This window comes from Antennarius striatus, chromosome 13 (genome assembly GCF_040054535.1).
Source record: "Antennarius striatus isolate MH-2024 chromosome 13, ASM4005453v1, whole genome shotgun sequence".
NCBI lineage: Eukaryota > Metazoa > Chordata > Actinopteri > Lophiiformes > Antennariidae > Antennarius > Antennarius striatus.
This window is the reverse complement of record NC_090788.1, coordinates 8,896,944-8,919,486: the sequence shown is the minus strand read 5'-3', so window position 1 is coordinate 8,919,486 and position 22,543 is coordinate 8,896,944. Positions and strand designations below refer to the sequence as shown.

Sequence of the window (22,543 nt, the reverse complement as noted above, 5' to 3'; positions counted from 1 at the left end):
CTATATTTCTCTAAACTGCCCTTAATGTAGCTGCAAGAGGGCACAAGCCAGTGTCTTTTGGTGCCTGTCCCAAACCCGAATAAATACAGAGGGTTGTGTCAGGAGGGGCATCCGACGTAACACTTTTTCCAAATCAAACATGCGATAGGAAGATGGATGTTGATAGAGAAGTTCAGAGAAGGCCAGAGTGAGCTGCATTGTGTTTTTGTAGATCTGGAAAAAGCTTATGACAGGGTGCCCAGAGAGGAACTGTGGTATTGTATGAGGAAGTCTGCAGTGAGAGAGATGTTAGAACGGTGCAGGACATGTATGAGGACTGTAAGACAGTGGTGAGGTGTGCTGTAAGTGTGACAGAGGAGTTCAAGGTGGAGGTGGGACTGCATCAGGGATCAGCTCTGAGCCCCTTCTTGTTCGCTATGGTGATGGACAGGCTGACAGACGAGGTTAGACAGGAATCTCCATGGACTATGATGTTTGCAGATGACATTGTGATCTGCAGTGAGAGCAGGGAACAGGTGGAGGAGAAGCAAGAGAGGTGGTGTATCCTGGAAAGGAGAGGAATGAAGGTTAGTCGTATTAAGACAGTGTGTGAATGAGAGGGACCCAAGTGGCAGAGTGAGGTTACAGGGAGAAGAGATCAAGAAGGTGAAGGATTTTAAGTACTGATGGTCAACAGTCCAGAGCAATGGAGAGTGTGGAAAAGAGGTGAAGAAGCGTGGACAGGCAGGATGGAACGGGGGGGGGGGGGGGGGGGTCAGGTATGATAGAAGAGTTTCAGCTAAAATGAAAGGAAAGGTGTACAAAACTGTGGTGAGACCAGCGATGTTGTTTGGTCTAGAGACAGTGTCACTGAGGAAAAGACAGGAGACAGAGCTGGAGGTAGTAGAGATGAAGATGCTGAGGTTCTCTCTGGGAGTGACCAGGATGGATAGGATCAGGAATGAGTACATCAGAGGGACAGCACATGTTAGAGGTTTTGGAGATAAAGTCAGAGAGGCCAGACTGAGATGGTTTGGACATGTCCAGAGGAGAGATAGTGAATATATTGGTAGAAGGATGCTGAGTTTTGAGCTGCCAGGCAGGAGGCCTAGAGGAAGACCAAAGAGGAGGTTTATGGATGTAATGAAAGAGGACATGAAGGTAGTTGGTATGAGAGAAGAGGACGCAGAAGACAGGGTTACATGGAGGCAACTGATTCGCTGTGGCGACCCCTGAAGGGGAAAGCCGAAAAGAGAAGAAGAAGACTCTAAACTGCCCTTAGGGCAATATAAGGATGTTGGTTGTAAGGTTGTTCATGTGGCACTGCAACAAACTGGCAACTTATCTATGGCCTTCAAATCAATGACAGTTGGGATAGGCTATGCAGGTCTACACAGGATGAGCTTTTAAGAAAATGAATGAATGAATGAATGAATGAATGAATGAATGAATGAATGAATGAATGAATGTTCTACAGTTTTATCTATGTTGCAATACTCAAGCCTCCCTGTGTCCAAATCTCATTCTTGAGATTTGAGATCATTCTTTTTTAAGTCTGCAAGTTCCTCTCATCATACCTACTTTCTTGTAAATAACATGCTGGGCCTCCCTTTATTTTCCCCGTTTTATTGTTTCTGCCATTTCTTTCTCATATCTGATTTGAATCTGCTTTGTGTTTACGCTTACTCTTTTTTATTTGTTGTGTCTTTACGTACATCCCTACAGTTCAGTTATATCCGTAAGTGTGCTGGTACTCCTGCATTGTTAGTTCGACACTGAGTTACTTTCATGTAAAATCCTGTATTACTTCTGATTGCATGTTGTTGATGCTTTTCAAAGCACCACTTGAATCTTACAGTGTCGATACAATATTTGGTTTGACCTCCTCGCAACCAAGAGCTTTAATGACAACTAATTCCAGTGGATAGTGACATCCCACTTCAAAGCGGTGATGTAATGTAATTGTCAGTGTTCGTGTGTTCGGCTGTCCGTCCGTTTGTTCGTCCGTTAGACCACCAAATATCTTTGCAACCGTTGCAGATAGAAAAATGAAACTAAAAGCACATTACCTGGGCAGCAAAGGGGATGAAAATGACATGATGACCGTGACCTTGCAATAACTATGTCAAGGTCAAATCTCAACTTTTGTACACCCAGGAACGGATAAGATAGAAAGACGAGGGAGAAGGCTAGTGTGAGAAAGACCATAGATCAAAGCTAGTGCATTGATCTACCTATGCACTAGCTTTGATCTATGGTCTTACTCACACTGGCCTTCTCCATATGCACTGGTCCATGCACTAGTCAGGTACTACTTTCAGGGTACCCTGACCTACTTGTAAGTCACGGGATGTTGCAGTCTCTGACTACCTTGTTTGAGATTGTGATAATTCTTTTGTCTGACATTACATAATAGAATATGTTAGTGTTCTCTAGTCACATGAAATAAGTAGGCTGCTACCTTTTTCACTACAAAAGCAATGTGCATAAACCTAACCAAGCATATCTTAATCTAGTGATTTTATTTACTTAAGTCTTCCACAAGTAGTTTCTTTCTTTATCCAACTCCTTTGGGATTTTTTTGTTTTTAATGTAATAGCAAGAAAACTTTATGAAAAACTTTATGCCCGGTTTGTGTAACGTTGTACAACTTAACCATCACTCTTGCTCACTTGTATTATCCAGTGATGCTCAGGCGTCAGGTTGCTGAGTTAAGATAGATTACCCTCAATCAGAGAAAATTAAGCAGGAAGAAACTAAGAAGTTTATTGTTGTTTGTGCTTCAGCCATTCAAACACGATTTTTTGTGTGTGTGTTGGGTTTTAAGGTATTTAATATTTGTCAGATGTTGCTATAACATACTGAAGTATAATTGCAAGCATTTCATAAGGGATAAAGGCTTTTATTGACAATTACATGAAGTGAATGCAAAGAGTCAATAATTGCAGTACTGACACTCCTTCTTCAAGACCTTTGCAATTTGCCCTGGCATGCTGACAATTAACTTCTTGTTTGTCCACCTGCCTCTTTAGGGTTAACCACAAGTTCTCAATGCAACTGAGATCAGGGGAGTTTTCTGGCCATGGGTCCATACTGTCGGTATGACACAGGACTGATGGTGACACTCACCTTTTCTTCTCCGAACAAGCTTATTTCCTGAATCCCCAAACAATCAGAATGGGGATTCATATGAGAAAATGACTTAACCCCAGTCCTCAGCAGTCCAATCCATGTACCCTCTGCAGAATATCAGTCTGTCCCTCATGTTTTTCCTTGAGAGAAGTGGCTTCTTTGCTGCCCTTCATGACACCAGGATATCCTCCTGTCTTCGCCTCACTGTGCGTGCAGACACACTCACACTTTCCTGCTGGCAAATGTTAGCAAGCTCTGCACTGATGGATCCTGCAGCTGAACCAATGTTAGGAGACTGTCCCGGCAATTTCTGGACTTTCTTGGGCATCCTGAAGCCTTCTTCAGGACTGATTTACATGCAATCTTACTAGAAGTGATATTCTTTCCTGCAAAGCCCTTTTGTACAAAGCAATGATGACTGCATGAGTTAACACAGGGAGAAAAATGATTCCAAACACCACTCTCCTATTAAAGCTTCCAGTCTGTTATTCAAACTCGATCAGCATGGCAGTGATCTCCAGCCGTGTCCTCGTCAACACTCTGTGTTTATGAGATAATCCCTAACATGTCAGCTGGTCCTTTAGTGGCAGGACTGAAATGCAGTGGAAATTCATTTTGGGGAGATGAAGCTAATTTTTATGGTAAAGAAGGGCTTTGCAATCAATTGCAATTCATCTGATCACTCTTCATAACATTGTAGAATACATGCAAATTGCCATCATAAAAAATGAGGCAGCAGGCTTTGTGAAAATTAATTTGTCATTCTCAAAGCTCCTAGTTAAGGCTGTACAGCTTCCAAATAACGTGATAATTTTTGCATCTCCAGACTGAATATTGTGACATTTTGCTGGTACTATCTCAAACAATAGTAGAGTGTATAACATACTTAAATTAAAAGAACTCAAAAAATATATAGTATGTGTGACCCTCATGTTACTTTTTGCCCACTTGCTTTAGAATGAATGCCAAAATGTGATTTGATTTTACAGGGTATCATTTTTACAATCTTCCATGCATGTTACACTATCAAATACAGTTGATAGTGGAAAGCCTGTAAAGGTGAAAATGTCTTCAAAGGAATCACCTTGTTTTTCTTGTCTTTCTGCAACTGTGTGCTCTTGTGCACTAACTAGTGTCAAACACCTCATATTTAAAAATAAACCAGTTTGATCAATAACAACCAAAACACAATAACCATTTTAGCCAGTTTTAATAGTTTTAAAACACTTGGTTTGGAAAAAAGTACAAAAGTGATCCTGGACACCACAGTATGAAACCAGCCCAAGAATGCAATGTGATACGTGTATTCCTGTAAAAAGCATCTTCTACAGACATGTTAATTTCAACTGGCCTTACCATACACATACTGTACTCACCAAAACAGATACAAGCAGTTGTTTAAATATACCGGCCAACCCCAGTAAAACATTTACATGTGATTCTTAAAAAACTAATTAAAAGAGAGAAAGGGGAGAGAAGTCAGACCACAAAGCCAACTGGTGTCTGGCGGGAAAATCATGCACTATTACAATCGTTCCACCAAAGAGACACGGCAAACATCAGACAGCCTTTCAGAGTGTTCATTGGTTGATCTATGAATTGTCACTGAGAGTTCTCTACTGTTGAGCAGCAGCTCAGTGGTCAGCATTCCCACATTTGCATACATTATAAAGTTTTGCAGGGTCTCCACTGAGGAGAATGTGTCTGAGGAGAACGTGCACAATTTAGAAAAATATAACTAATTGCTATTTCAGAAAACCCCAAAAATTGGGATATTCTCTTCATATGTTGAGAGGAAATAAAAAAGCTAAGAAAAACATCTGAATAAATAAAGTGCATGGTTTCCATAAAAATGAAGTGGATACACTGAGTCAACAGAATACTATCCACAAATGCACACCATGCTTTTATCTTAGCCCGGCAGTGTTCAAGACGAGGGCTCCGTCCTCCATTCAACGTCATACGCCAGAATCCAGTGAAAAAGTTGCCATAAAATATCTAAAATATATTGACATTTAGACAAAGGTTTCTTGGATTCAAACAACAATTTCCATGTACAACATGGTCTCTGGCTTTACAAATTATAATCTGTGTCAATGGCAATGAGGGAACACAGGAGGGAGACTCTCACAGTGTTAAAACAATGAAGCCGTTCTGTGTTGCTGCCCACTGGTCGGCCTATTGTTAGGGCAGCAGCAGTGAACTTCCTGTCCGGTCAAACTTTTTGCCTTTAGAAAGGGCAGCCACCTGTTTCATGAGCTCCCTGTTCTTGGCCTGTGGAAAGGATGCAAAAGATTAACTGTCAAAAAATACATGCACACGATTGTCACACTATCACAATGCATATTTACATGTCAATACAGTCATTTTAATGGTAGCAAATACATCAGCTTACTTTAGAAAATTAAAAGTAGTTTAGTTTCAGTTATGGAAAAGCAACAACCAACATTTCCTGCTTATCAGAACCGCATTCTGAAATTATGTTTATAGACTTGCAGATTTACCAATCAGTCCGAAGTGAGGCCTGAGAATGTTTCTAATTGTAATTAAGGATTTAGGAGTCTGTTCATGTAGGACATTACATTTAAGTGTGAGTAAAAGCATAGAATGAACCCTAACTGTACATACCCTTACACTGAAATTCATGGCATGTTTCTGAGTTCATAGAATTGAGATTTTGATTCATTTTGTCTGGGGTCGTAAACTCGATTTCTACCTGCTGTTGCTCCATTGAATCTTTGTGTGATTTCTCCATTTGGTTCATTTTCACTCTCATATTGGACTCCTGATACTGAAAGTCTGCCTTGAGCTCTGTGAGCTGGAAGAGAATTTAATATCAACACATCAAACAAAGACAAGAGCAGACATGAATGCAACACTGACACATCATCGCTGGAGGTCCTACCTTTCGGTCCTTCTCCAGAATGGTTTGATCCCTTTGCTGTAGAAGTCTCTTCAGCGACATCACCTCCTCTTTCAGCTGGCTGATGAGAATAAAATTGTCTGTTCCTCCAGAATCCATTGACTGGGTGATGGAACTACTGATGGTTGAGCAAGAAGAATGAGGTCAGTGATAATGTTGGTAAGTCAACATGCTGGAGAAAATGTAAGCACTCAAAAATTAGAAGATCTGACTTACCTGTCCCCGTTTGATGGCTTCATCTCCAGTTTTGGTTTCTTCTTTGGAGTTTCTTTCTGGATCGATGACGATTTATGGCTGCCACAGAAATCAGGATAGCAATGTACAATTTGGACCATACAACTTAAATAATCCTAATTCTATTTTCAAAATTTTAGACTGAATTAAGAGGGAAAGATTTACCTCTGCTTCCACAGTCCTTGCTCCTGCTCAGGACTCAAGCTCCCACTCAGTCTACAAATGATAAGGTAGCTGTGATTTTACTGGATTCAATATTCAACAGCTCATTACAATATGAAGAGACATAAAACACACAAATATTCACTATCGCGAGTTAAAAAGTCTACAGTCTGAGCAGAACAGGCACTGTTAGTGAAGAAGTGAGAGAACAGATTATGTACTTGTGATGAGAACTGCTGTGTCTGTGTTGGTGGTGTTGGTGATGATGGTGAGGTCTGGAGTGGTGGTCTTTCTCATTTAGGGATGAAGAGTTGGAGGAGCCAAAGCCCTTCCTCTGCTCCTTGGTCTTCTGCAGGACACGGCGATAAGACAAGGTACAAAGCCAGCACAGTAGTTTCCCATCCACCTGTAGGACAGAGGAGAGTTATGTAAAAGGCTATCTGTAACATATTTACTGTCAATGCATCCTCCATGTGTGTGTGAGACCCTTACCTTTCTCCTACCCTCCTCTTTGCGGTCAAAGGCGCATTGCTGTTTACACTGCTCACAAGTCTGTGGAGGTCCGTATTTTTTCTCTGAGTTGGTACAACGCTGACACTTCGTTCCAATAAAAGCGGCAATGATGTTACAGTACTGGCAGGGTTTGGGCTGTAGAGAAAGAAACAAAAGACACATTCCATCAAATGAAAAGTATTAAGTTTTTTTTTTTAAAAACATGTAAAACTTATTACTCACTGTTCCAAACTGTTTGACATTCTGTGCACACTTCTTGCAGATTGTGTTGGTTTTACTGTGAAGAGTAAAACAAGCATTTATAAGCAAAACCCAAAAGGTAGATTTATTAAATTTAGGAAAAATTTAATACGGAGTTAAGCTAAGATTCCTCTACACATCTCTCACCTCTCCTGTTGAAACTCAGATCGACAGTATGTGCACTTCACAATTGGATGTGCGATGCGGCACTCCTGTGGTGACAAAAGAATGTCAATGTTCTTAGGAGTGTCTGGCAAAAGCTGACAAAATTTCCTGAGTAATGGCTTCACAAAGTATCTACTGTGAACACATCTTGAGTGCATCACTCACATGTATACATACATCTGACCGTGTAAGTATACACTCATAGTCAGGTGTATGTATGACTGAGCGTGTACAGAAAGGTACAAAAAACAGTGTATTTTAGTCTCTAAAAGTCATACCAACACATCACCATGTTATTGAAGTAAATTGTGGAAAGCCAAGTAATACCCACAACCATAGTCGGTTAACTAATACTAGACCTGACATTCTCCACATTCAAAAAGAATTGGGGAGAGAACTCTTCATCCGTCCACCCTGTTTTTGACAGATCCTTATCACACTTCCTCTGAATATTTAAAGAAACGTAAACAACAATAGCGTAAATGTGTTGCAACGCTCAAAACATCCCATCCAAAAAAAATGTTCCAAACGAAGTAAGAAAGGGTTGGAACAAAGGACCATCTCCATTACCCCTCCCACTGCCTCAGCTGTATCCCCGATAACTGTGAACTACTTCTGCAAAGCTCCACAAGTGCAACAAGTTGGTATTGCATCGGAACAATATCAGCAATTAATAATACACCCCAGTGATTAATAGTCTGCATAGGAAGACGTAATTTAAATGTTATTACTCTTTAATGAACAACACGATGGCGTTGAGGAAGGATCAAACAATCTTTACGTTTCCAGGTTTGACACAATGCTGTTATGTAACGTGAGCCTGATTAACTTGCTTCCCCTCATAACACCATCACATCCAGTTCGCAACAAACACCGCCACACTCCAAATGTCCGGCATTATTTGTCTTGTTTACAGACATTCTCGTTCACACTGACACTTACCTTGCAGAGCTGCTGGCCCTGCGATAGCTCCTCAAAGGGATACCGCTGGTTACACTTCGTACAGGCGTACAGAGCCGACGTTGCCATTGTCGTCCAACTGGTATCACTGAGCTACAACAGGCTAGTGGTGTCCGGATAAAAACTTCACTGATAAACTGTGCCAGTGTTTTTTTTTTAGCTAACTGATGACCAAGAACATGTACAGAACCTTGGCATCCAGCGTTAGCTAACGCAAGCTAGGCTAGGTAGGGCAACAGAAATAGCTTAGCTGGAGGGAGAAGGCGAAGAACAATAAAATCCAACTATTTGTTGTCTTTAACTGGCCACAGGTTATCCAGTCAGACTGACTTGAGATCAATCGTTCGCAGCGCGACCACATGGACAATCCTTTCACATATATGTGGCTGTTAATATTAAGTTTCCTCTATTCTCGTCAAGAAAGGTATTTTCCTGTTTTCCTTCTCTCTTTTTGTATCGATGCCGTAGCGTAGTCGTCATGTAACCGGAAGTCGCTTGGGCTCCAGAAGAAGAAAGGAAACCAATCACGACACGATATTCGTCCGCGGGAAACACATTTTGAAAAAATCAGAGCCAATCGCATTTTTGGATTTATTTCACACGGCTTTGTATAATTTATTATTATGTTGCTATTATGTTAACCAATCTGGTGTTTAATAAATTAAGTGATACTATAAAGTTTAAAAATAATATTACATACACTTAATAATGTTTTTTTTTTTCATTTTTCATATTTTGACTAGATTTGTCTTTGTTAGCTCCATCACTAGGTTGTTATCAGCTACGTTTGTATGTCAGCACATCTGGACTTTTTAAAAAAATGTTAATTAAAATGCTAAGGAAATGCTAAGGATTTTGGATGAACTTTTCACTGTCTTCAACTCTCCAACACTATATAAGACAATGACTATATGAGAGGCGGCACGGTGGCGCAGTGGTGGCTCTGAGGCTGCAGCGCTGTCGCCGCACATCACGGCCGGTCCGGATTCGAGTCCCGCTCTGTGCGGAGTTTGCACGTTCTCCCCGTGTCTGCGTGGGTTCTCTCCGGGTTCTCTGGCGTCCTCCCACCTCCAAAAATATACGGGTTAATTTCAGGTTAATGTGCTGGTCCCAAATTGCCTGTAGGAGTGAGTGTGTGGTTGTTTGTCTTTGTGTATGGCTCCGTGCCAGGAGTGCCCCCTGCCTCGCCCTATGCCAGCTGGAGTAGTCTCCAGCTCCCCGTGTGACCCCCTGCAGCGGATAAAGCGGAAGGAAAAAAATAAATAAATAAATATATATATATATATGAAAGGGTTTGCCAATACCAATGAATGAATTATAGTAATTAAATCAAAATAATACATAATACAATACAATACAATATAATACAAGCAAACCTTGGTTTTCTAACGCTTTGGAAATCGAACAAATCGGAATTAGATTAAAAAATTCAGAATTTTTTTTTTGTCTTGGAAGTCGAACAAAATTTGGAAGTCAAACGTGGAAAAAAAAAGCAGTAACATCCATCTCCTCCTCTCCAACATTCACGTATGCCAACTGCTCACCGCCACAAAGGTAAGAATTCTTATCTTTATTGTTCTTATGTTCGTATTCAATAATTTTGAATTTAATTTGCGTTCCATTGCCTATGGTACGAGGTACGGTACCGTAAACTTCTGTCCAATAGACGACAATAACTCGTACCGGAATCTGCGTGGTGAATGATAAGCGGAACGAAATAAGCTTTTTTCTTCTTTATTAAGCCGTAGGCCGCGCCGCGCCGCTCACCTGAACACAAAATTGAACACTGGCACATTTCGCATGTTGCACTCAACAGAACAAGAGCATTATATTTACATGCAACCATTTCCGGGCACAACAGGAAGCCCCAAAATAAGAGCTTCACACATCGTACTTTCTTTCTCGTGTTTGCTTCTTTCTTTTACATTTCTTTGATATGTTTCCTTACAATACAATTTGATATATAAATGACATTATGAAATAACATATGGTATGCGGATACAGCAGCAGGAAATGGATGGATATTATATTGAAAAAAGGTAGTTTTCTAGCGTCTTGGAACGGATTAAGACCATTTACATTATTTGTAATGGGAAAAATGTATTTGGAATTTGAACAAATCGGTATTCGAACAGCCTTCCGGAACAAAGGACTGGTGATGGTCACATGCACGGATTAAAATATATAAAAGATTTTGCTGCAAGACTAAAATAAGCATTAATCTCATAAAAAAGTTGACCCCCTTTTATGGGGTTAAACTATGAGAATACATGCAGCCAAGAAAAAAAAAGAAAGAATTCTGTCGCTTTTCGCAATATATTGTGAAGATATTGTGGTTGGCCTGAAGTCAGGTGTGATTTTCTGTTGCAGCTTTCTGTTTTACTACGAGGATCATCAGAGGATTGATTATTAATTTCATTATGTGGATTAGATAGATAGATAGATAGATACTTTAATAATCCCGGAGGAAATTGCATTATTTAGGGATTACTGTATTAAAAAATAAAATACTGATGGCTAAGACTGTCCTGGTTGAAAAAAAAACTGGACTGTTTCTATACAAAATAAAATGTTAACCGTATTAATTTATTTGTTAATTTATTATATACCAATATTTAGAATAACTCCTTATTTAAACAAAAGAGGTTAAACTTAAAAACACATTCACAGGGTGACTAAAAGTGTTTTATTTCTCTTCAATGATCACGAATAGTCTTCAGACCACTATTGATACATATAATCCTCGGAGTAAAAAAATTGGTTATTAGTCCTTGTATTTTTAGGAAATCTGTCAATGATTGATACACAATTGTTTTAATATTAATATTGGGATTTGAGTTGAACATAAAGATATGATACAACACACTACTAATTTTCTTTACACATCCTTCTCATCCAACCTTATTACCAAGAAATCCAGTAGGTAAGACATTTTACAGATGGAAAATAAACTGATAAAAATACAGAATTTCCATTTCAAAACACAAACAGCATTTCTTTAATAGTCATGTCCCTGCTGACATAAAAGTGTTTTTTTTTATGTTGCATGAAATCTTTCATCAAAAAATCCCCCAAAAGTTTATCGCTTTAGTTTTTCCATACCAAAATCAGTTCCTGTCCTTTGAATCGGCTTAGATTTTTCAACCTAATGTCTGCAGTCTTTACTTCCCCCCCTTTTTTTGCGTCTTTTGTCTTTTAGACGGTTTGGAATCAGTTGCTTTTTAATCGGAAGGAAAATTAAGTTTATGTTCTCAAACCCTTTTTCAACTATTAGACTTTTATAACTTAACCATTCTGAGATTTAATCCGATTTTCACCTACAGCATATCAATTAAAAAAATTAGTGTACAAGCAGCTGATTGTGTATAGATTGGAACATCGCTTAAAATTCCTGGCAAAAATATGACTATTTAATGGGTAAACATTCTTAAAGGGCAACTGATTAAATGCATGTGGTACTAAAAAGTTGTTTTTTCAGAAACATAAATTAAAATCAAAGAAAGGAAATAATATATGTTGCTAGATAAATGTGTATCATGGACAATACAACACTGGTCCTTTAGTTGACATGAGTTGAACACGATGCTAATGAACCACTGCAGGTTAATTTAAGTCACAGTAAATTTCACATTTGTTCCATTGGATTTCAATGTAAAACACTGCTAATGTGTGATTAAGGTTCTGCCACCGTTTATAATGACAATTTCCAAAATGAGACAAACTGAGTCCTTCAAGGTGTGTTCTGTGTTTATTGGAAGGAAGGAAAGCCTAACTTGCCCAGTATTCACTATTTAACCTTGGTATCGAATCACTGCACATACTTTTCTCTCATTAAACTCCCAATGAGTCATTCACAGCAAGGCACAGATTATTTTGTTACACATTCTGCTGCTTATACGAAAGAACAGTTGAAACTATTAAACTTTTGAACTATTCCAGAAAGGCTTATTAGTATTGCAAGGACATGCAAAACAACATTGTGTTTTCTGTGCCATAAATAGAAGTCTGGAATAAAAGAATAATAAATAACATTAACTAGTGTAGTTAGAAAAATGAAACTTACAAAACTCAATTGGAGAATGCCCTACGTAACCCAGAATGTGCTTGTAAAAGAGACATTTGGTCACAACAACCTAAACTTACTTTTATTTAATGCACTTGGACTATTTTTCTCTTAGAAGAAGCTAAAATTTAAGCCCTTTAGCTACATTTTGAAATATTTGATGACTGAAGCCATTAAATAGGTTTCAATCTTGTGGGTTTGAGTTTGATACAATTTCTGCAGCGGTGAAGATCTTCACAACTATCCCTGCAACATTGCTTGCTAAACAATATCTAACAAATATCTGCTGTGTGAAGGAATGGAGAGAAGGTTCCTATGAATTGTATAAGGCATAATATTTTACTTGCAATCCTTTAGAGTACAGTACTTCAAACCTATTAACACTAGGTGGGTCAGTAAACTAAACAGTACTCTCAGTACTGGAGTACAACATGGCTGTAGCAAGACTGTCTAAGACAGATGTCATTCTGTTGCAAGCACAGATGCACTTAGAGAGATCTGCACACATTATGTAAGAGTGCTTTAACACAGGGTCTCCCAAAGAGGCATTCTGTAAAACAGGTCCGTTGTGGCCTCTGTTATGACCAACTGATTACTACGCTATGAACCTTGCAGCCTATATTCAGCATCTGCCACAGCCGTTAGGGTTGAGTTATGTCAAACGAAGGTTTGCACTGGAGTGATGGAGCGTGTGGGGGAGCCCGGCTGATCAGAAGAGGATGAGGCTGAGCGATTGGTCACCTCTCGCTGCAGCTCGTCCACTCTCTTCTGCAGCTCTGAGCGCTTAGCCAGCAGCTCCTTGTAACGCTGATGGACCGGTTCCTGTTCAAGATGGAAAAAAGTGATTGTGTGAATACAAGTTTTATGACTGAACAAACAAAAATGCTGAGATCAGGTCTTAAACAAGGGAAAGCCTCTTGAACACACCTGAGGTCTCATGCGAGGGTTCCAGCGGATATAGTAGCCAACCCAAAGCTCCAGGTGGCGTAAACTGACCACAGGGAACAACACGTGGTTGGAATAGTTCACGTACAATGGATTGGTGAACTCCTCCAGCTGGCTGTTGATGTAAGACCATAATGACACCGTCCTCTTGGGAATCTCCTGAAAAATACGGTGTGTGGTTATTATGGGGTTGTTATGATGCTGAAAGCACATCAATTTCTTGATTTTTCAGCAGGAACCGAAATCATAACTTACTTCCTTCAACCGTTGCTGTTCACTGTTGCAAAGGAATGTCCCAAATAGACAGCTGTATAGGTGATCAAGGATTGTTACCAGGAAGTATTCATTAAACTCAAATGCTGCAGGGAACTAAAGCAAAAACAACTGCATTAGTAGCCTTGAAAGATTGTGTTATCTTGAAGAAATCTACAGATCAAAACCACTTCTTTTTACCTGCCGAGTCAGTTGCCAGACGCAGTCAATGAACTGAATAAAAACAGGCGAGCGGTCGGCATCTGTATGGTTTTTGTCGCCGTGACCAATTCGCTTAGAGATAAGTAGGAGGGGACAGTCATTGATGCAACTCAGTGGGCTACTGTACCATATGTTGTTTTTAAACATTCTGAGGGCGTGAAAGTTGACTTACCAGCTGGAAGCGGTGACCAAAGCTCAGCCACTCCTTCTCAAGCAGCACCTCGAAGCCATGGATGGTACGGTAATAACCGTCCAGCATGAGCATGGACAGGGAAGTGAGCTGGCCGGTGCGATCCCAACCATCGCTACAGTGCACCACTACTGAAGTTTTCCCAGACTCCACTTTATCTGCGATCCGTAATGCACCTGCTAGTATCAGCTGCGAAAACACACACAAATACAGTTTCTTTAAACTGAATTTATCTTCCACTTTGCAATTAATTTAAAGCATCATTGACACGGTTTCAACATCACACATTTTAGACATTTTATTAGTCTTTTCCAGTCCATACTGGAACGAACCCACCTTATGGTGTTCTCTGGAGGTAATGGATGCACTGGGGGTGGACTAGTACCAATGTCATACAGAACAATATTTAGTGATGGCAGGTTGCTGGTACCTATTTTAACTTCCAATTTGACTCAAATGGCTTCATGGAAAAATTTACCAACTTTCAGGAGAAGTTTTCATATACTGTATACATACTGTATATATACATACATATACATATATACACATACTGTATGTATATACTGTACATACATATAGATACATATGTATACATGCATATACAGTACATACATACATATACAGTGTGTATATATATATACTGTGTTTATATATACTCTGTATATATATACACAGTATATATACTGTATATACACTGTATATATATATACTGTGTATATATATACTGTATATATATACTGTATATATATACTGTATATATATACTGTATATATATACTGTATATATATACACAGTATATATATACAGTATATACATACACATACAGTATACAGTATATACATATACAGTATATCAGCTGGATTTACCCTAATAGATTTAAAGTTAGTTCCATTAATCATGTGAAATGTTCCATTAACACATGATAAAAGCAATATTACATTCACCTACCAAAATCACATTTAAGACATTTTAAGGTATTAAAACAGCTCTCCTGGATTTCAGAAGTCTTTCTAAGGGATGTGTTACGCTCACCTTGATGTGCTCAAGCCAGTGAGTGGACTCCAGATTGGACAGCCAATGAGAGTCCTCGATGTTGGGGTACACAACATCCTTCAGCTTGCGAAGCGACTCCCTCATCACATGTATGTTGTGAATATCTAAAAATACCAGTTCGGCATTTTGATACGCATCCTCACTTTCATAACCACCCCCCTTCATCTGAATGAGAAACAACAAGTGGGGACAAAGTGGTTAATAAAGTTGTTCATAAACTGAAGGTGCTGCGATACAACTAACCGTTGAGATTATTTCCTTAAATATTAGATCCAGATAAATTTACTTGTAAAATATTGCTTCAAAGAATTTTAAAACCTTGTTGGCAGCGGCGTTAACACTGGGTCTGGCATCAAAAATGAAAAGTTTATGGGACTGAGCATTAGCATCCATGATAGCCTGGAGGTACTTCTCATCCTCTTTGCTGCGCTTCCCATTCACTCCAACCATGGGCTGACTGCAGCGTGCCACAGTCGCCTGGCTCTCTGGATGGATCCATGACAACACCTACACACAGAATAGTATCACAAACAGTCCAACAAACATCTACACAAGAGATGATTGTTGATTTTATGTTTGACTCACTGGTATCCTTCCTTTTGCCCGAAAGGCAGCTACTCTCTTCAGTTCTTCGTCAGGTATGTTGACCGGCACCGCCAAAGTTGATGGATAAGTGTCACAAACCTCGTAGTGATCATTAACTTTTGTTATCCTCCAGCTTTCATTGGGAATACCCTTTAAAAATACAGAAGTAAAAGATATAACAAGTTTTCTTCAGTGTTGAAAAAAGGCAGTCATACTTATCCTTTTCAAATACCTGTCTTTTGTATTCGGAGACTGCATCGTACACTTTCCATCCATTTACGGGAAAGACTTGCCCATATTCAAAGGCAAAGATTTGCTACAGAGAATGAAGCAGACACTGATCATTTGGTTGACAGTGTTGAGGCACACTGTTTTAGTCAGCATGATTGAGAATCACTCACCAGCCCATTGGAAACAGGAAACGCAAACTTTATCAGCACCTCGAAAATGGACTTCCTGAGTGTGTCTTCCATTTGCTTGTGTGCAAATCTTAGATTGCGCATATCCTGCATAGAGCCGAAACACAAAGTCATGCTCAACCTCAGGGGTCAACAGAATGCAAATTAAAAATGTAAAGGAAATAGTAAACTATTGTGGAGATGGACTGTGTTAATAGGCGCACTCTCTCAAATGTATTGATTTCCAACAGTATTGTTTACACAGCAGGGATAAGGCAACGTGTTTATTCAGTCATCTATCTACTGTGCTGTAGCTTCTTTAATTTAATTTAATTTAATTTAAATTTAATACACTGTTATAATCCCCGAAGGGAAATTAAGAACGCACACTCTAGTTTTTTTGTTAGTCAATCAAATCAAATCACATGCATGCATATTAGTGTGTACAGGCCCCTGTAATACACACACCACACACAGGGGGACCGGTAGGCATGCAAGGGAGGTAGAGTGGCAGGCAGCTCCTTCTTGGTGCGCCTCAAATGAGCAATTTGTAAAGGGGGCGGCACCTTGCTCAAGGGTGCCTCGGCAGTGCTCCGGAGGTGAGCTGACACCTCCCACTGTTAGCTCACCTCCGGGTATTTTTTTTTTTCATGGGATGACCCGCTCTACCGCCCGCTTTACCGCCCGCTTTACCACTGAGCCACTGCTGCCCGTTGCATTTTGCAACTATAAAAACAAGATCTGCTTTAAAAACAAGTGTCATCATTCCAGACCATTTCCAGATACGACTCACCTTGCAGACCAACCCATACGACACATCACCACGGCTTGATGCACCTCCAATCTTTTCCACGCGACTCACCACTCCAAGGGGTAGGTCCAGGACAAATGCTGGCTCCTATAGACCATAAAACATTTTGTTGACTAATACTAGTAACTAATTTCAAAATGTGGATCCCTCACAGACATCTTCAATCTGGCAGCACAGGTAATGTATAACTTAATCAACTCACTAACTTAACAAAGGTGAAATCTGCTCCTGAGTTGTGATATGGTCAGAAAATAGTTTTTTTTTTAAAAACAACTTGATACGACTTAAACCTTTTGGGTATAAAATAGCATAATCAAATCAGAAGTGTATGTGAAATTTTGTAAAAATTGGCCTTTAGAGTCTTGAAGTTTGGGCAGAAAATTAGTTTTGTGTGATGCCAAAATTGTAAAATATATTCTGTTCATGCTCGAGCCTGAATGGAATATTGTGTCAGATGAAATCAAATTCCCTCTCAGCATTCCTGAGATATCAAACCACAAGAATAGGACTGGTAGAGAGACAAAGGGAAACACCCATTGGATGGATATCAAAAGAATTCTTCTTCTAGCTTACCCTGTCCATGCATTTGAAGAAAAGCCTGTAGTTAGTAACCATCACTGTTCCTCTCAGGGCTCCAATAAATGGACAGAAGTAGGTAACGTCTTGGGCTGTAAATTAACAAGAAACATAGTTTGCCAAATAATAGTGAATTGAAATGGAAGACAACTGGTCTCCTTTCTACTAATGCAAGATGTTTTGATTAGAGCTGCAACTGCACGAACAGAGAACCTACCCATGTCATGCACCTTTTCATTTGGAAGTAGCTGCAGCTCCTCTTTGTCTACATCTCTTGGTACCTTCTGGAAATATCACAAATTAGAACAAGATGTCTCTAAACTTAAATGAATAAAACCTCATAAGGTTAAAATTTAAAAAAAAAAAGCTAAAGTAAATGAAAAATTATTCAAGACACAAAATACATAATAATTTCTTCATATGGCAGCATACCTTGGAAAGAGTTTTAGGCTTAACCTGAAGGGTATAGAAAATGGAAGAGTTGTGATTTGGTCATTGCTATTATTACAAATACAGTAAGTGAAGCAGCAGGATCTCAATAAACTTCTTGCACATTACTAACCCTGAGCTCTGGGGAGAGTTCTGTGGACGTGGACACAGAGTCAGAGGACATGGCTGAGGGTGGTTTGGCCTGGGCAGACCGGTCAGAGCGTGAAGTGGAAGCACTGCTGGAAGGTAAAAGGACAGACGATGAGAGGAAATACTGTGCTTGAACAGGGTTTAACTGGAGCCACTTTTCATTTGTAGATTTATTATACACTTAATCAATTATCTACTAGTTATCTCAAGGTTAAAAATCAACATTTATGATTATCAATTAATGCAGTCAGTTTAAAAAAAGTCCGCATTTAGCTCTTTGTCAAATACAGGTATGTGACACTGAGGTTCTGAACTGCTTTCTAACTTGGCAACGTTTTTGAGAGTTTTTTGTTGATGCTCAAGCGAAACATAAGTAATATTACTCTGGACTTCCATAGCTTCTCATGTACTTTGCCTCCATCGATCTTATCTCATAGTGTAACTAAAACAAAGTACACCATCTATCACCTATTTACAATTAGATCCTTTCAGAATTGCCCAAAAGAACTACTCAGCAGACTGACTGTTGTGAAGTGGCTCATGCTAATGACACCCATTAGGATACAAGGACTCTTGACTGTAAAGTATTGGTAGGCGAGAGTGTAGTCAAACAGCATAGGATGGTGTGTAGGATGACTCTGGTGGTGAGGAAGATGAAGAGGGCAAAGGCAGAGCAGAAGACAAAATGGTGGAAGCTGAAAAAGGAAGAGTGTTGCATGACTTTTAGGAAGGAGTTAAGACAGGCTCTGGGTGGTCAGGAGGTGCTTCCAGATGACTGGACAACTACAGCTAATATGATCAGGGAGACAGGTAGGAGAGTACTTGGTGTGTCATCTGGAAGGAAAGTAGATAAGGAGACTTGGTGGTGGAATGAGGAGGTACAGGAGTGTATACAGAGAAAGAAGTTAGCTAAGAAGAAGTGGGACACTGAGAGGACTGAGGAGAGTCGACAGGAGTACAGGGAGATGCAGCGTAAGGTGAAGGTAGAGGTAACAAAGGCCAAACAAGGGGCTTATGATGACTTGTATGCTAGGTTGGACAGTAAGGAGGGAGAGACTGATCTATACAGGTTGGCAAGACAGAGAGATAAAGATGGGAAGGACGTGCAGCAGGTTAGGGTGATTAAGGATAGGGACGGAAGTCTATTGACAGGTGTCAGTAGTGTGATGGGAAGACGGACAGACTACTTTGAAGAGTTGATAAATGAGGAAATAGAGAGAACAAAGACTAGAAGAGGTGACTGTTGTGGACGAGGAAGTAGCGAAGATCAGTCAGGATGAAGTGAGGAGGGCATTGAAGAGGATGAAGAGTGGAAAGGCAGTCGGTCCTGATGTTATATCTGTGAAGGTAAGGAAGTGTCTAGGAGAGGCTAGACTTTTCAATTCCAGAGAGGCTACAAGGTTTTTAACCTGTGTAGCCACAGTGGCGTTCTTTTTTTTTTTTAGGAAAAAAAGGTTAAAACTTACAACTTTTTTGGACTCGCAAAAATCCCTGCGTGATAACATAAGAAAACAAGCTTTTTCTCTCGCTCTTTTTTCTCTCGCTCTTTCCAACGCTCATCAGTGCCGCTGTCTTGGACACAGAATGTGGCTTTTCGTGGCTTACTCAATTCTTTTACACTTAGCCACAGTGGCTTAGTCATACTACCTCCTAGCGGAAGCCCAGAGAGGTGACAGTAGAGCTTCTGACTGGGTTGTTCAACAGGATCTTAGATAGTGAGAAGATGGCTGAGGAATGGAAGAGAAGAGTGCTGGTGCCCATTTTTAAGAACAAGGGAGATGTGCAGAGTTGTGGCAACTACAGAGGAATAAAGCTGATCAGCCATACAATGAAGTTATGGGAAAGTGTAGTTGAAGCTAGACCAAGGACAGAAGTGAGCATTTGTGAGAAGTAGTATGGTTTCTTGCCAAAAAAAAGAGTTCTACAGATGCAGTATATGCTTTGAGGATGTTGATAGAGAAGTACAGAGAAGACCAGAGGGAGCTGCATTGTGTTTTTGTAAATCTGGAGAAAGCTTATGACAGGGTGTCCAGAGAGGTTGTCTGTAGTGGCAGACAAGTATGTTAGAGCGGTGCAGGACATGTATGAGGTCTGTAAGACAATGGAGGTGTGCTGTAGGTGTGGCAGAGGAGTTCAAGGTGGAGGAGTTCAGCTCTGAGCCCCTTCTTGTTCACTATGGTGATGGACAGGCTGACAGATGAGGTCAGACAGGAATCTCCATGGACTATGATGTTTGCAGATGACATTTTGATCTGCAATGAGAGCAGGGAACAGGTGGAGGGGAAGCTAGAGAGGTGGAGGTTTGTCCTGGAAAGGAGAGGAATGAAGGTTAGCCGCAGTAAGACAGAGTACATGTGTGTGAATGAGAGGGACCCAAGTGGAAGAGTGAGGTTACAGGGAGAAGAGATCAAGAGGATTAAGTACTTAGGGTCAACAGTCCAGAACAATGGAGAGTGTGGAAAAGAGGTGAAGAAGCGTGTACAGACAGGATGGAAGATGGAGAAAAGTGTCAGGTGTGATGTGTGATAGAAGAGTTTCAGCTAAAATGAAAGGAATGGTACTAAACTGTGGTGAGACCAGCGATGCTGTTTGGTCTAGAGACAGAGAGACAGTGTCACTGAGGAAAAGACAGGAGACAGAGCTGGAGGTAGCAGAGATTAGATGAAAGCAACTGATTCGATGTGGCGACTCCTAAAGGGAAACGCCGAAAAGAAGAAGAATGACGCCCATCCTTGGTGCAGGCAGGCGGGTCGTGGTAATGCTGGCTGGGATAGGTATAGCTAAGATAACACCAACCACCACCACCAGAACCAAAGAAGCTTTTTGCATGAGATGTGAAACGTCTTCAATGAACTTGCTACGAGCCCAATGGATTGATTTAAACGCCTTTTACTCTAATTTAACGTTACTGTCAACATCAAAGGCACTGTGTTCATCAGATTATTTGTGGTTGAACAGTTCCGGCACGATGGATACAAAAACCGTATGTAGAATAGAAATCTAATTTCAAATCATTAAACAGAAACAGCTTTATGCTAGTCTGAAAACTTTTTGCTAGCTATGTTTGTTGCGGTCAGTTTAGCTACCTGGACAATGAATCAACACTTGGCTGTCGGGAAGAGGAGCGTTTCGATCCCAAACTGTCGATGCTCCCGCTCTTCTCCATGTTCTCCTGCTTCAAGCGTGAAGAGTAACTCTGCAGTCCTCGATGGAGACTCGTGTATCTGCGGAATTATTTTATATGTCCCCTTGCAATACTGTAAATCCACACACTCAAGAGGAAGCTGCCATATTTTCCCGACAGCCTCCCAATCGCTACAAACAAGGGAGGGATTGTCAGAGACGGCGCCCCCTGTCGGCGGCGCCCCCTGTCGGCTGTTCCAGACGTCACATGCTGCTGTCACAGCTCGGCTGCAGTCAGTCACACAGGACCTAAAGTCTATCAAGATGCCCCTACACCAAGCCAGAAAAGTTGCCAAAGACAGAGAGATGAAGTCGGACTTGGTGAGGCATAGCCACCATGCTGGAGCACCTGCAGGCGCCTTAAGTCAAAGTCAAGACACACCGCTGGAGTAAAAAAAAAAATCAACATTAGAATTTTTTTTTTGTAGTGCTTTATTCTACGCTTACTCTTGTACATAAAATATTATTTTATTTGAAGAATGCGAATTAATGAACCCTATTCTCTTATTTATCTCTAATCTCCTTTTGATGTTTTTTTCTTGACTTTAATTAACCATAATGGTTCTTACTTCTGTTCTGAAATGGAGCAACTGTTACAAAGAGAAATTTCCCCTAAAGATTAACGAAGGATTCTGATTCTTTATTGAAATATTTTAAATAGCTATTCCAGTCATGCGCTAGGACTTGAAATGTGGATGGAAGTTATTTTTGGATAAACATAAAGTCTGTCTCCATTTGACAATTTCAAACTGCTCTTGCTAGAAAAAAAAAGAATGATATCACTGGAAGGTTTGAAGTGATAAGCTATGAGTTAAAACTTTGAACTATCAACTCATGTTTTACTTCAAAGAAAAGTTGCTTTGTGCATTAAAACGTTAGAATGAAGCATTTATGTTGTTATTCATTTAAACTGAGACAGTGCTAATGTGGACTTTTGACCTGAAACGATGCACAACTATCTTAATGGTCAAAACTAATGTGAATTGTTATAATCCATATTCATGTTGGAATAAACACTTTTACCATACCATTTAATGCTATCATATTCTGGTGATTAAATAACCTCAGTGCATATCATACACAAGGATTATTTGTATTAGCAGACTAAGAATAGCAGGGTCTTAAACTTAATTCTATACATTCTACATATCACAACAAATGCAAAATGGGCTTTTATTCCAGGAATAACCTTTACCATAAAGTGCAAGACATAATATTTCCAGTATCATGATGTAAGTCTACCTCAAGTAAGTTTTCAAAAATTTAAATACACCAGTGACCACTGATCAATTGAGGCCCAACCATGCTACCACATGACATTGAACCCACTGACACTAATCAGCCCACACTTTTTAATGTTTGTAATGTCAGGTGGAAT

The 22,543-nt window shown here is 40.0% G+C and overlaps 2 protein-coding genes across 4 annotated transcripts; both read right to left on the bottom strand.

Annotated features, from left to right (window-relative positions):
- Positions 1-4,304: 4,304 nt before the first annotated feature.
- fam76b (family with sequence similarity 76 member B) lies at positions 4,305-8,782 on the bottom strand. The gene is made up of 10 exons (XM_068331083.1): positions 8,291-8,782; positions 7,331-7,395; positions 7,166-7,220; positions 6,923-7,078; positions 6,652-6,836; positions 6,434-6,484; positions 6,251-6,328; positions 6,017-6,152; positions 5,828-5,929; positions 4,305-5,385 (listed from the first exon to the last, which is right to left on the bottom strand). Exons 1-10 carry the CDS (start codon positions 8,375-8,377, stop codon positions 5,296-5,298), a joined length of 1,005 nt encoding a protein of 334 aa, XP_068187184.1. The 5' UTR covers positions 8,378-8,782; the 3' UTR covers positions 4,305-5,295.
- Positions 8,783-11,014: 2,232 nt separating this feature from the next.
- Positions 11,015-21,298, bottom strand: mtmr2 (myotubularin related protein 2). 3 transcript variants are annotated; one of them, XM_068331006.1, is made up of 16 exons: positions 21,069-21,298; positions 17,966-18,071; positions 17,836-17,859; positions 17,621-17,687; positions 17,401-17,495; positions 16,810-16,914; positions 16,020-16,124; positions 15,851-15,934; positions 15,619-15,768; positions 15,352-15,540; positions 15,013-15,198; positions 13,963-14,169; positions 13,770-13,862; positions 13,572-13,685; positions 13,299-13,475; positions 11,015-13,193 (listed from the first exon to the last, which is right to left on the bottom strand). In XM_068331006.1, exons 1-16 carry the CDS (start codon positions 21,146-21,148, stop codon positions 13,029-13,031), a joined length of 1,947 nt encoding a protein of 648 aa, XP_068187107.1. In that variant the 5' UTR covers positions 21,149-21,298; the 3' UTR covers positions 11,015-13,028. The 3 variants fall into 3 exon arrangements, with proteins under 3 accessions (XP_068187107.1, XP_068187108.1, XP_068187109.1); XM_068331007.1 differs by having other exon boundaries at positions 17,966-18,068; XM_068331008.1 differs by lacking the exon at positions 17,836-17,859.
- Between the last annotated feature and the right edge of the window lie 1,245 nt (positions 21,299-22,543).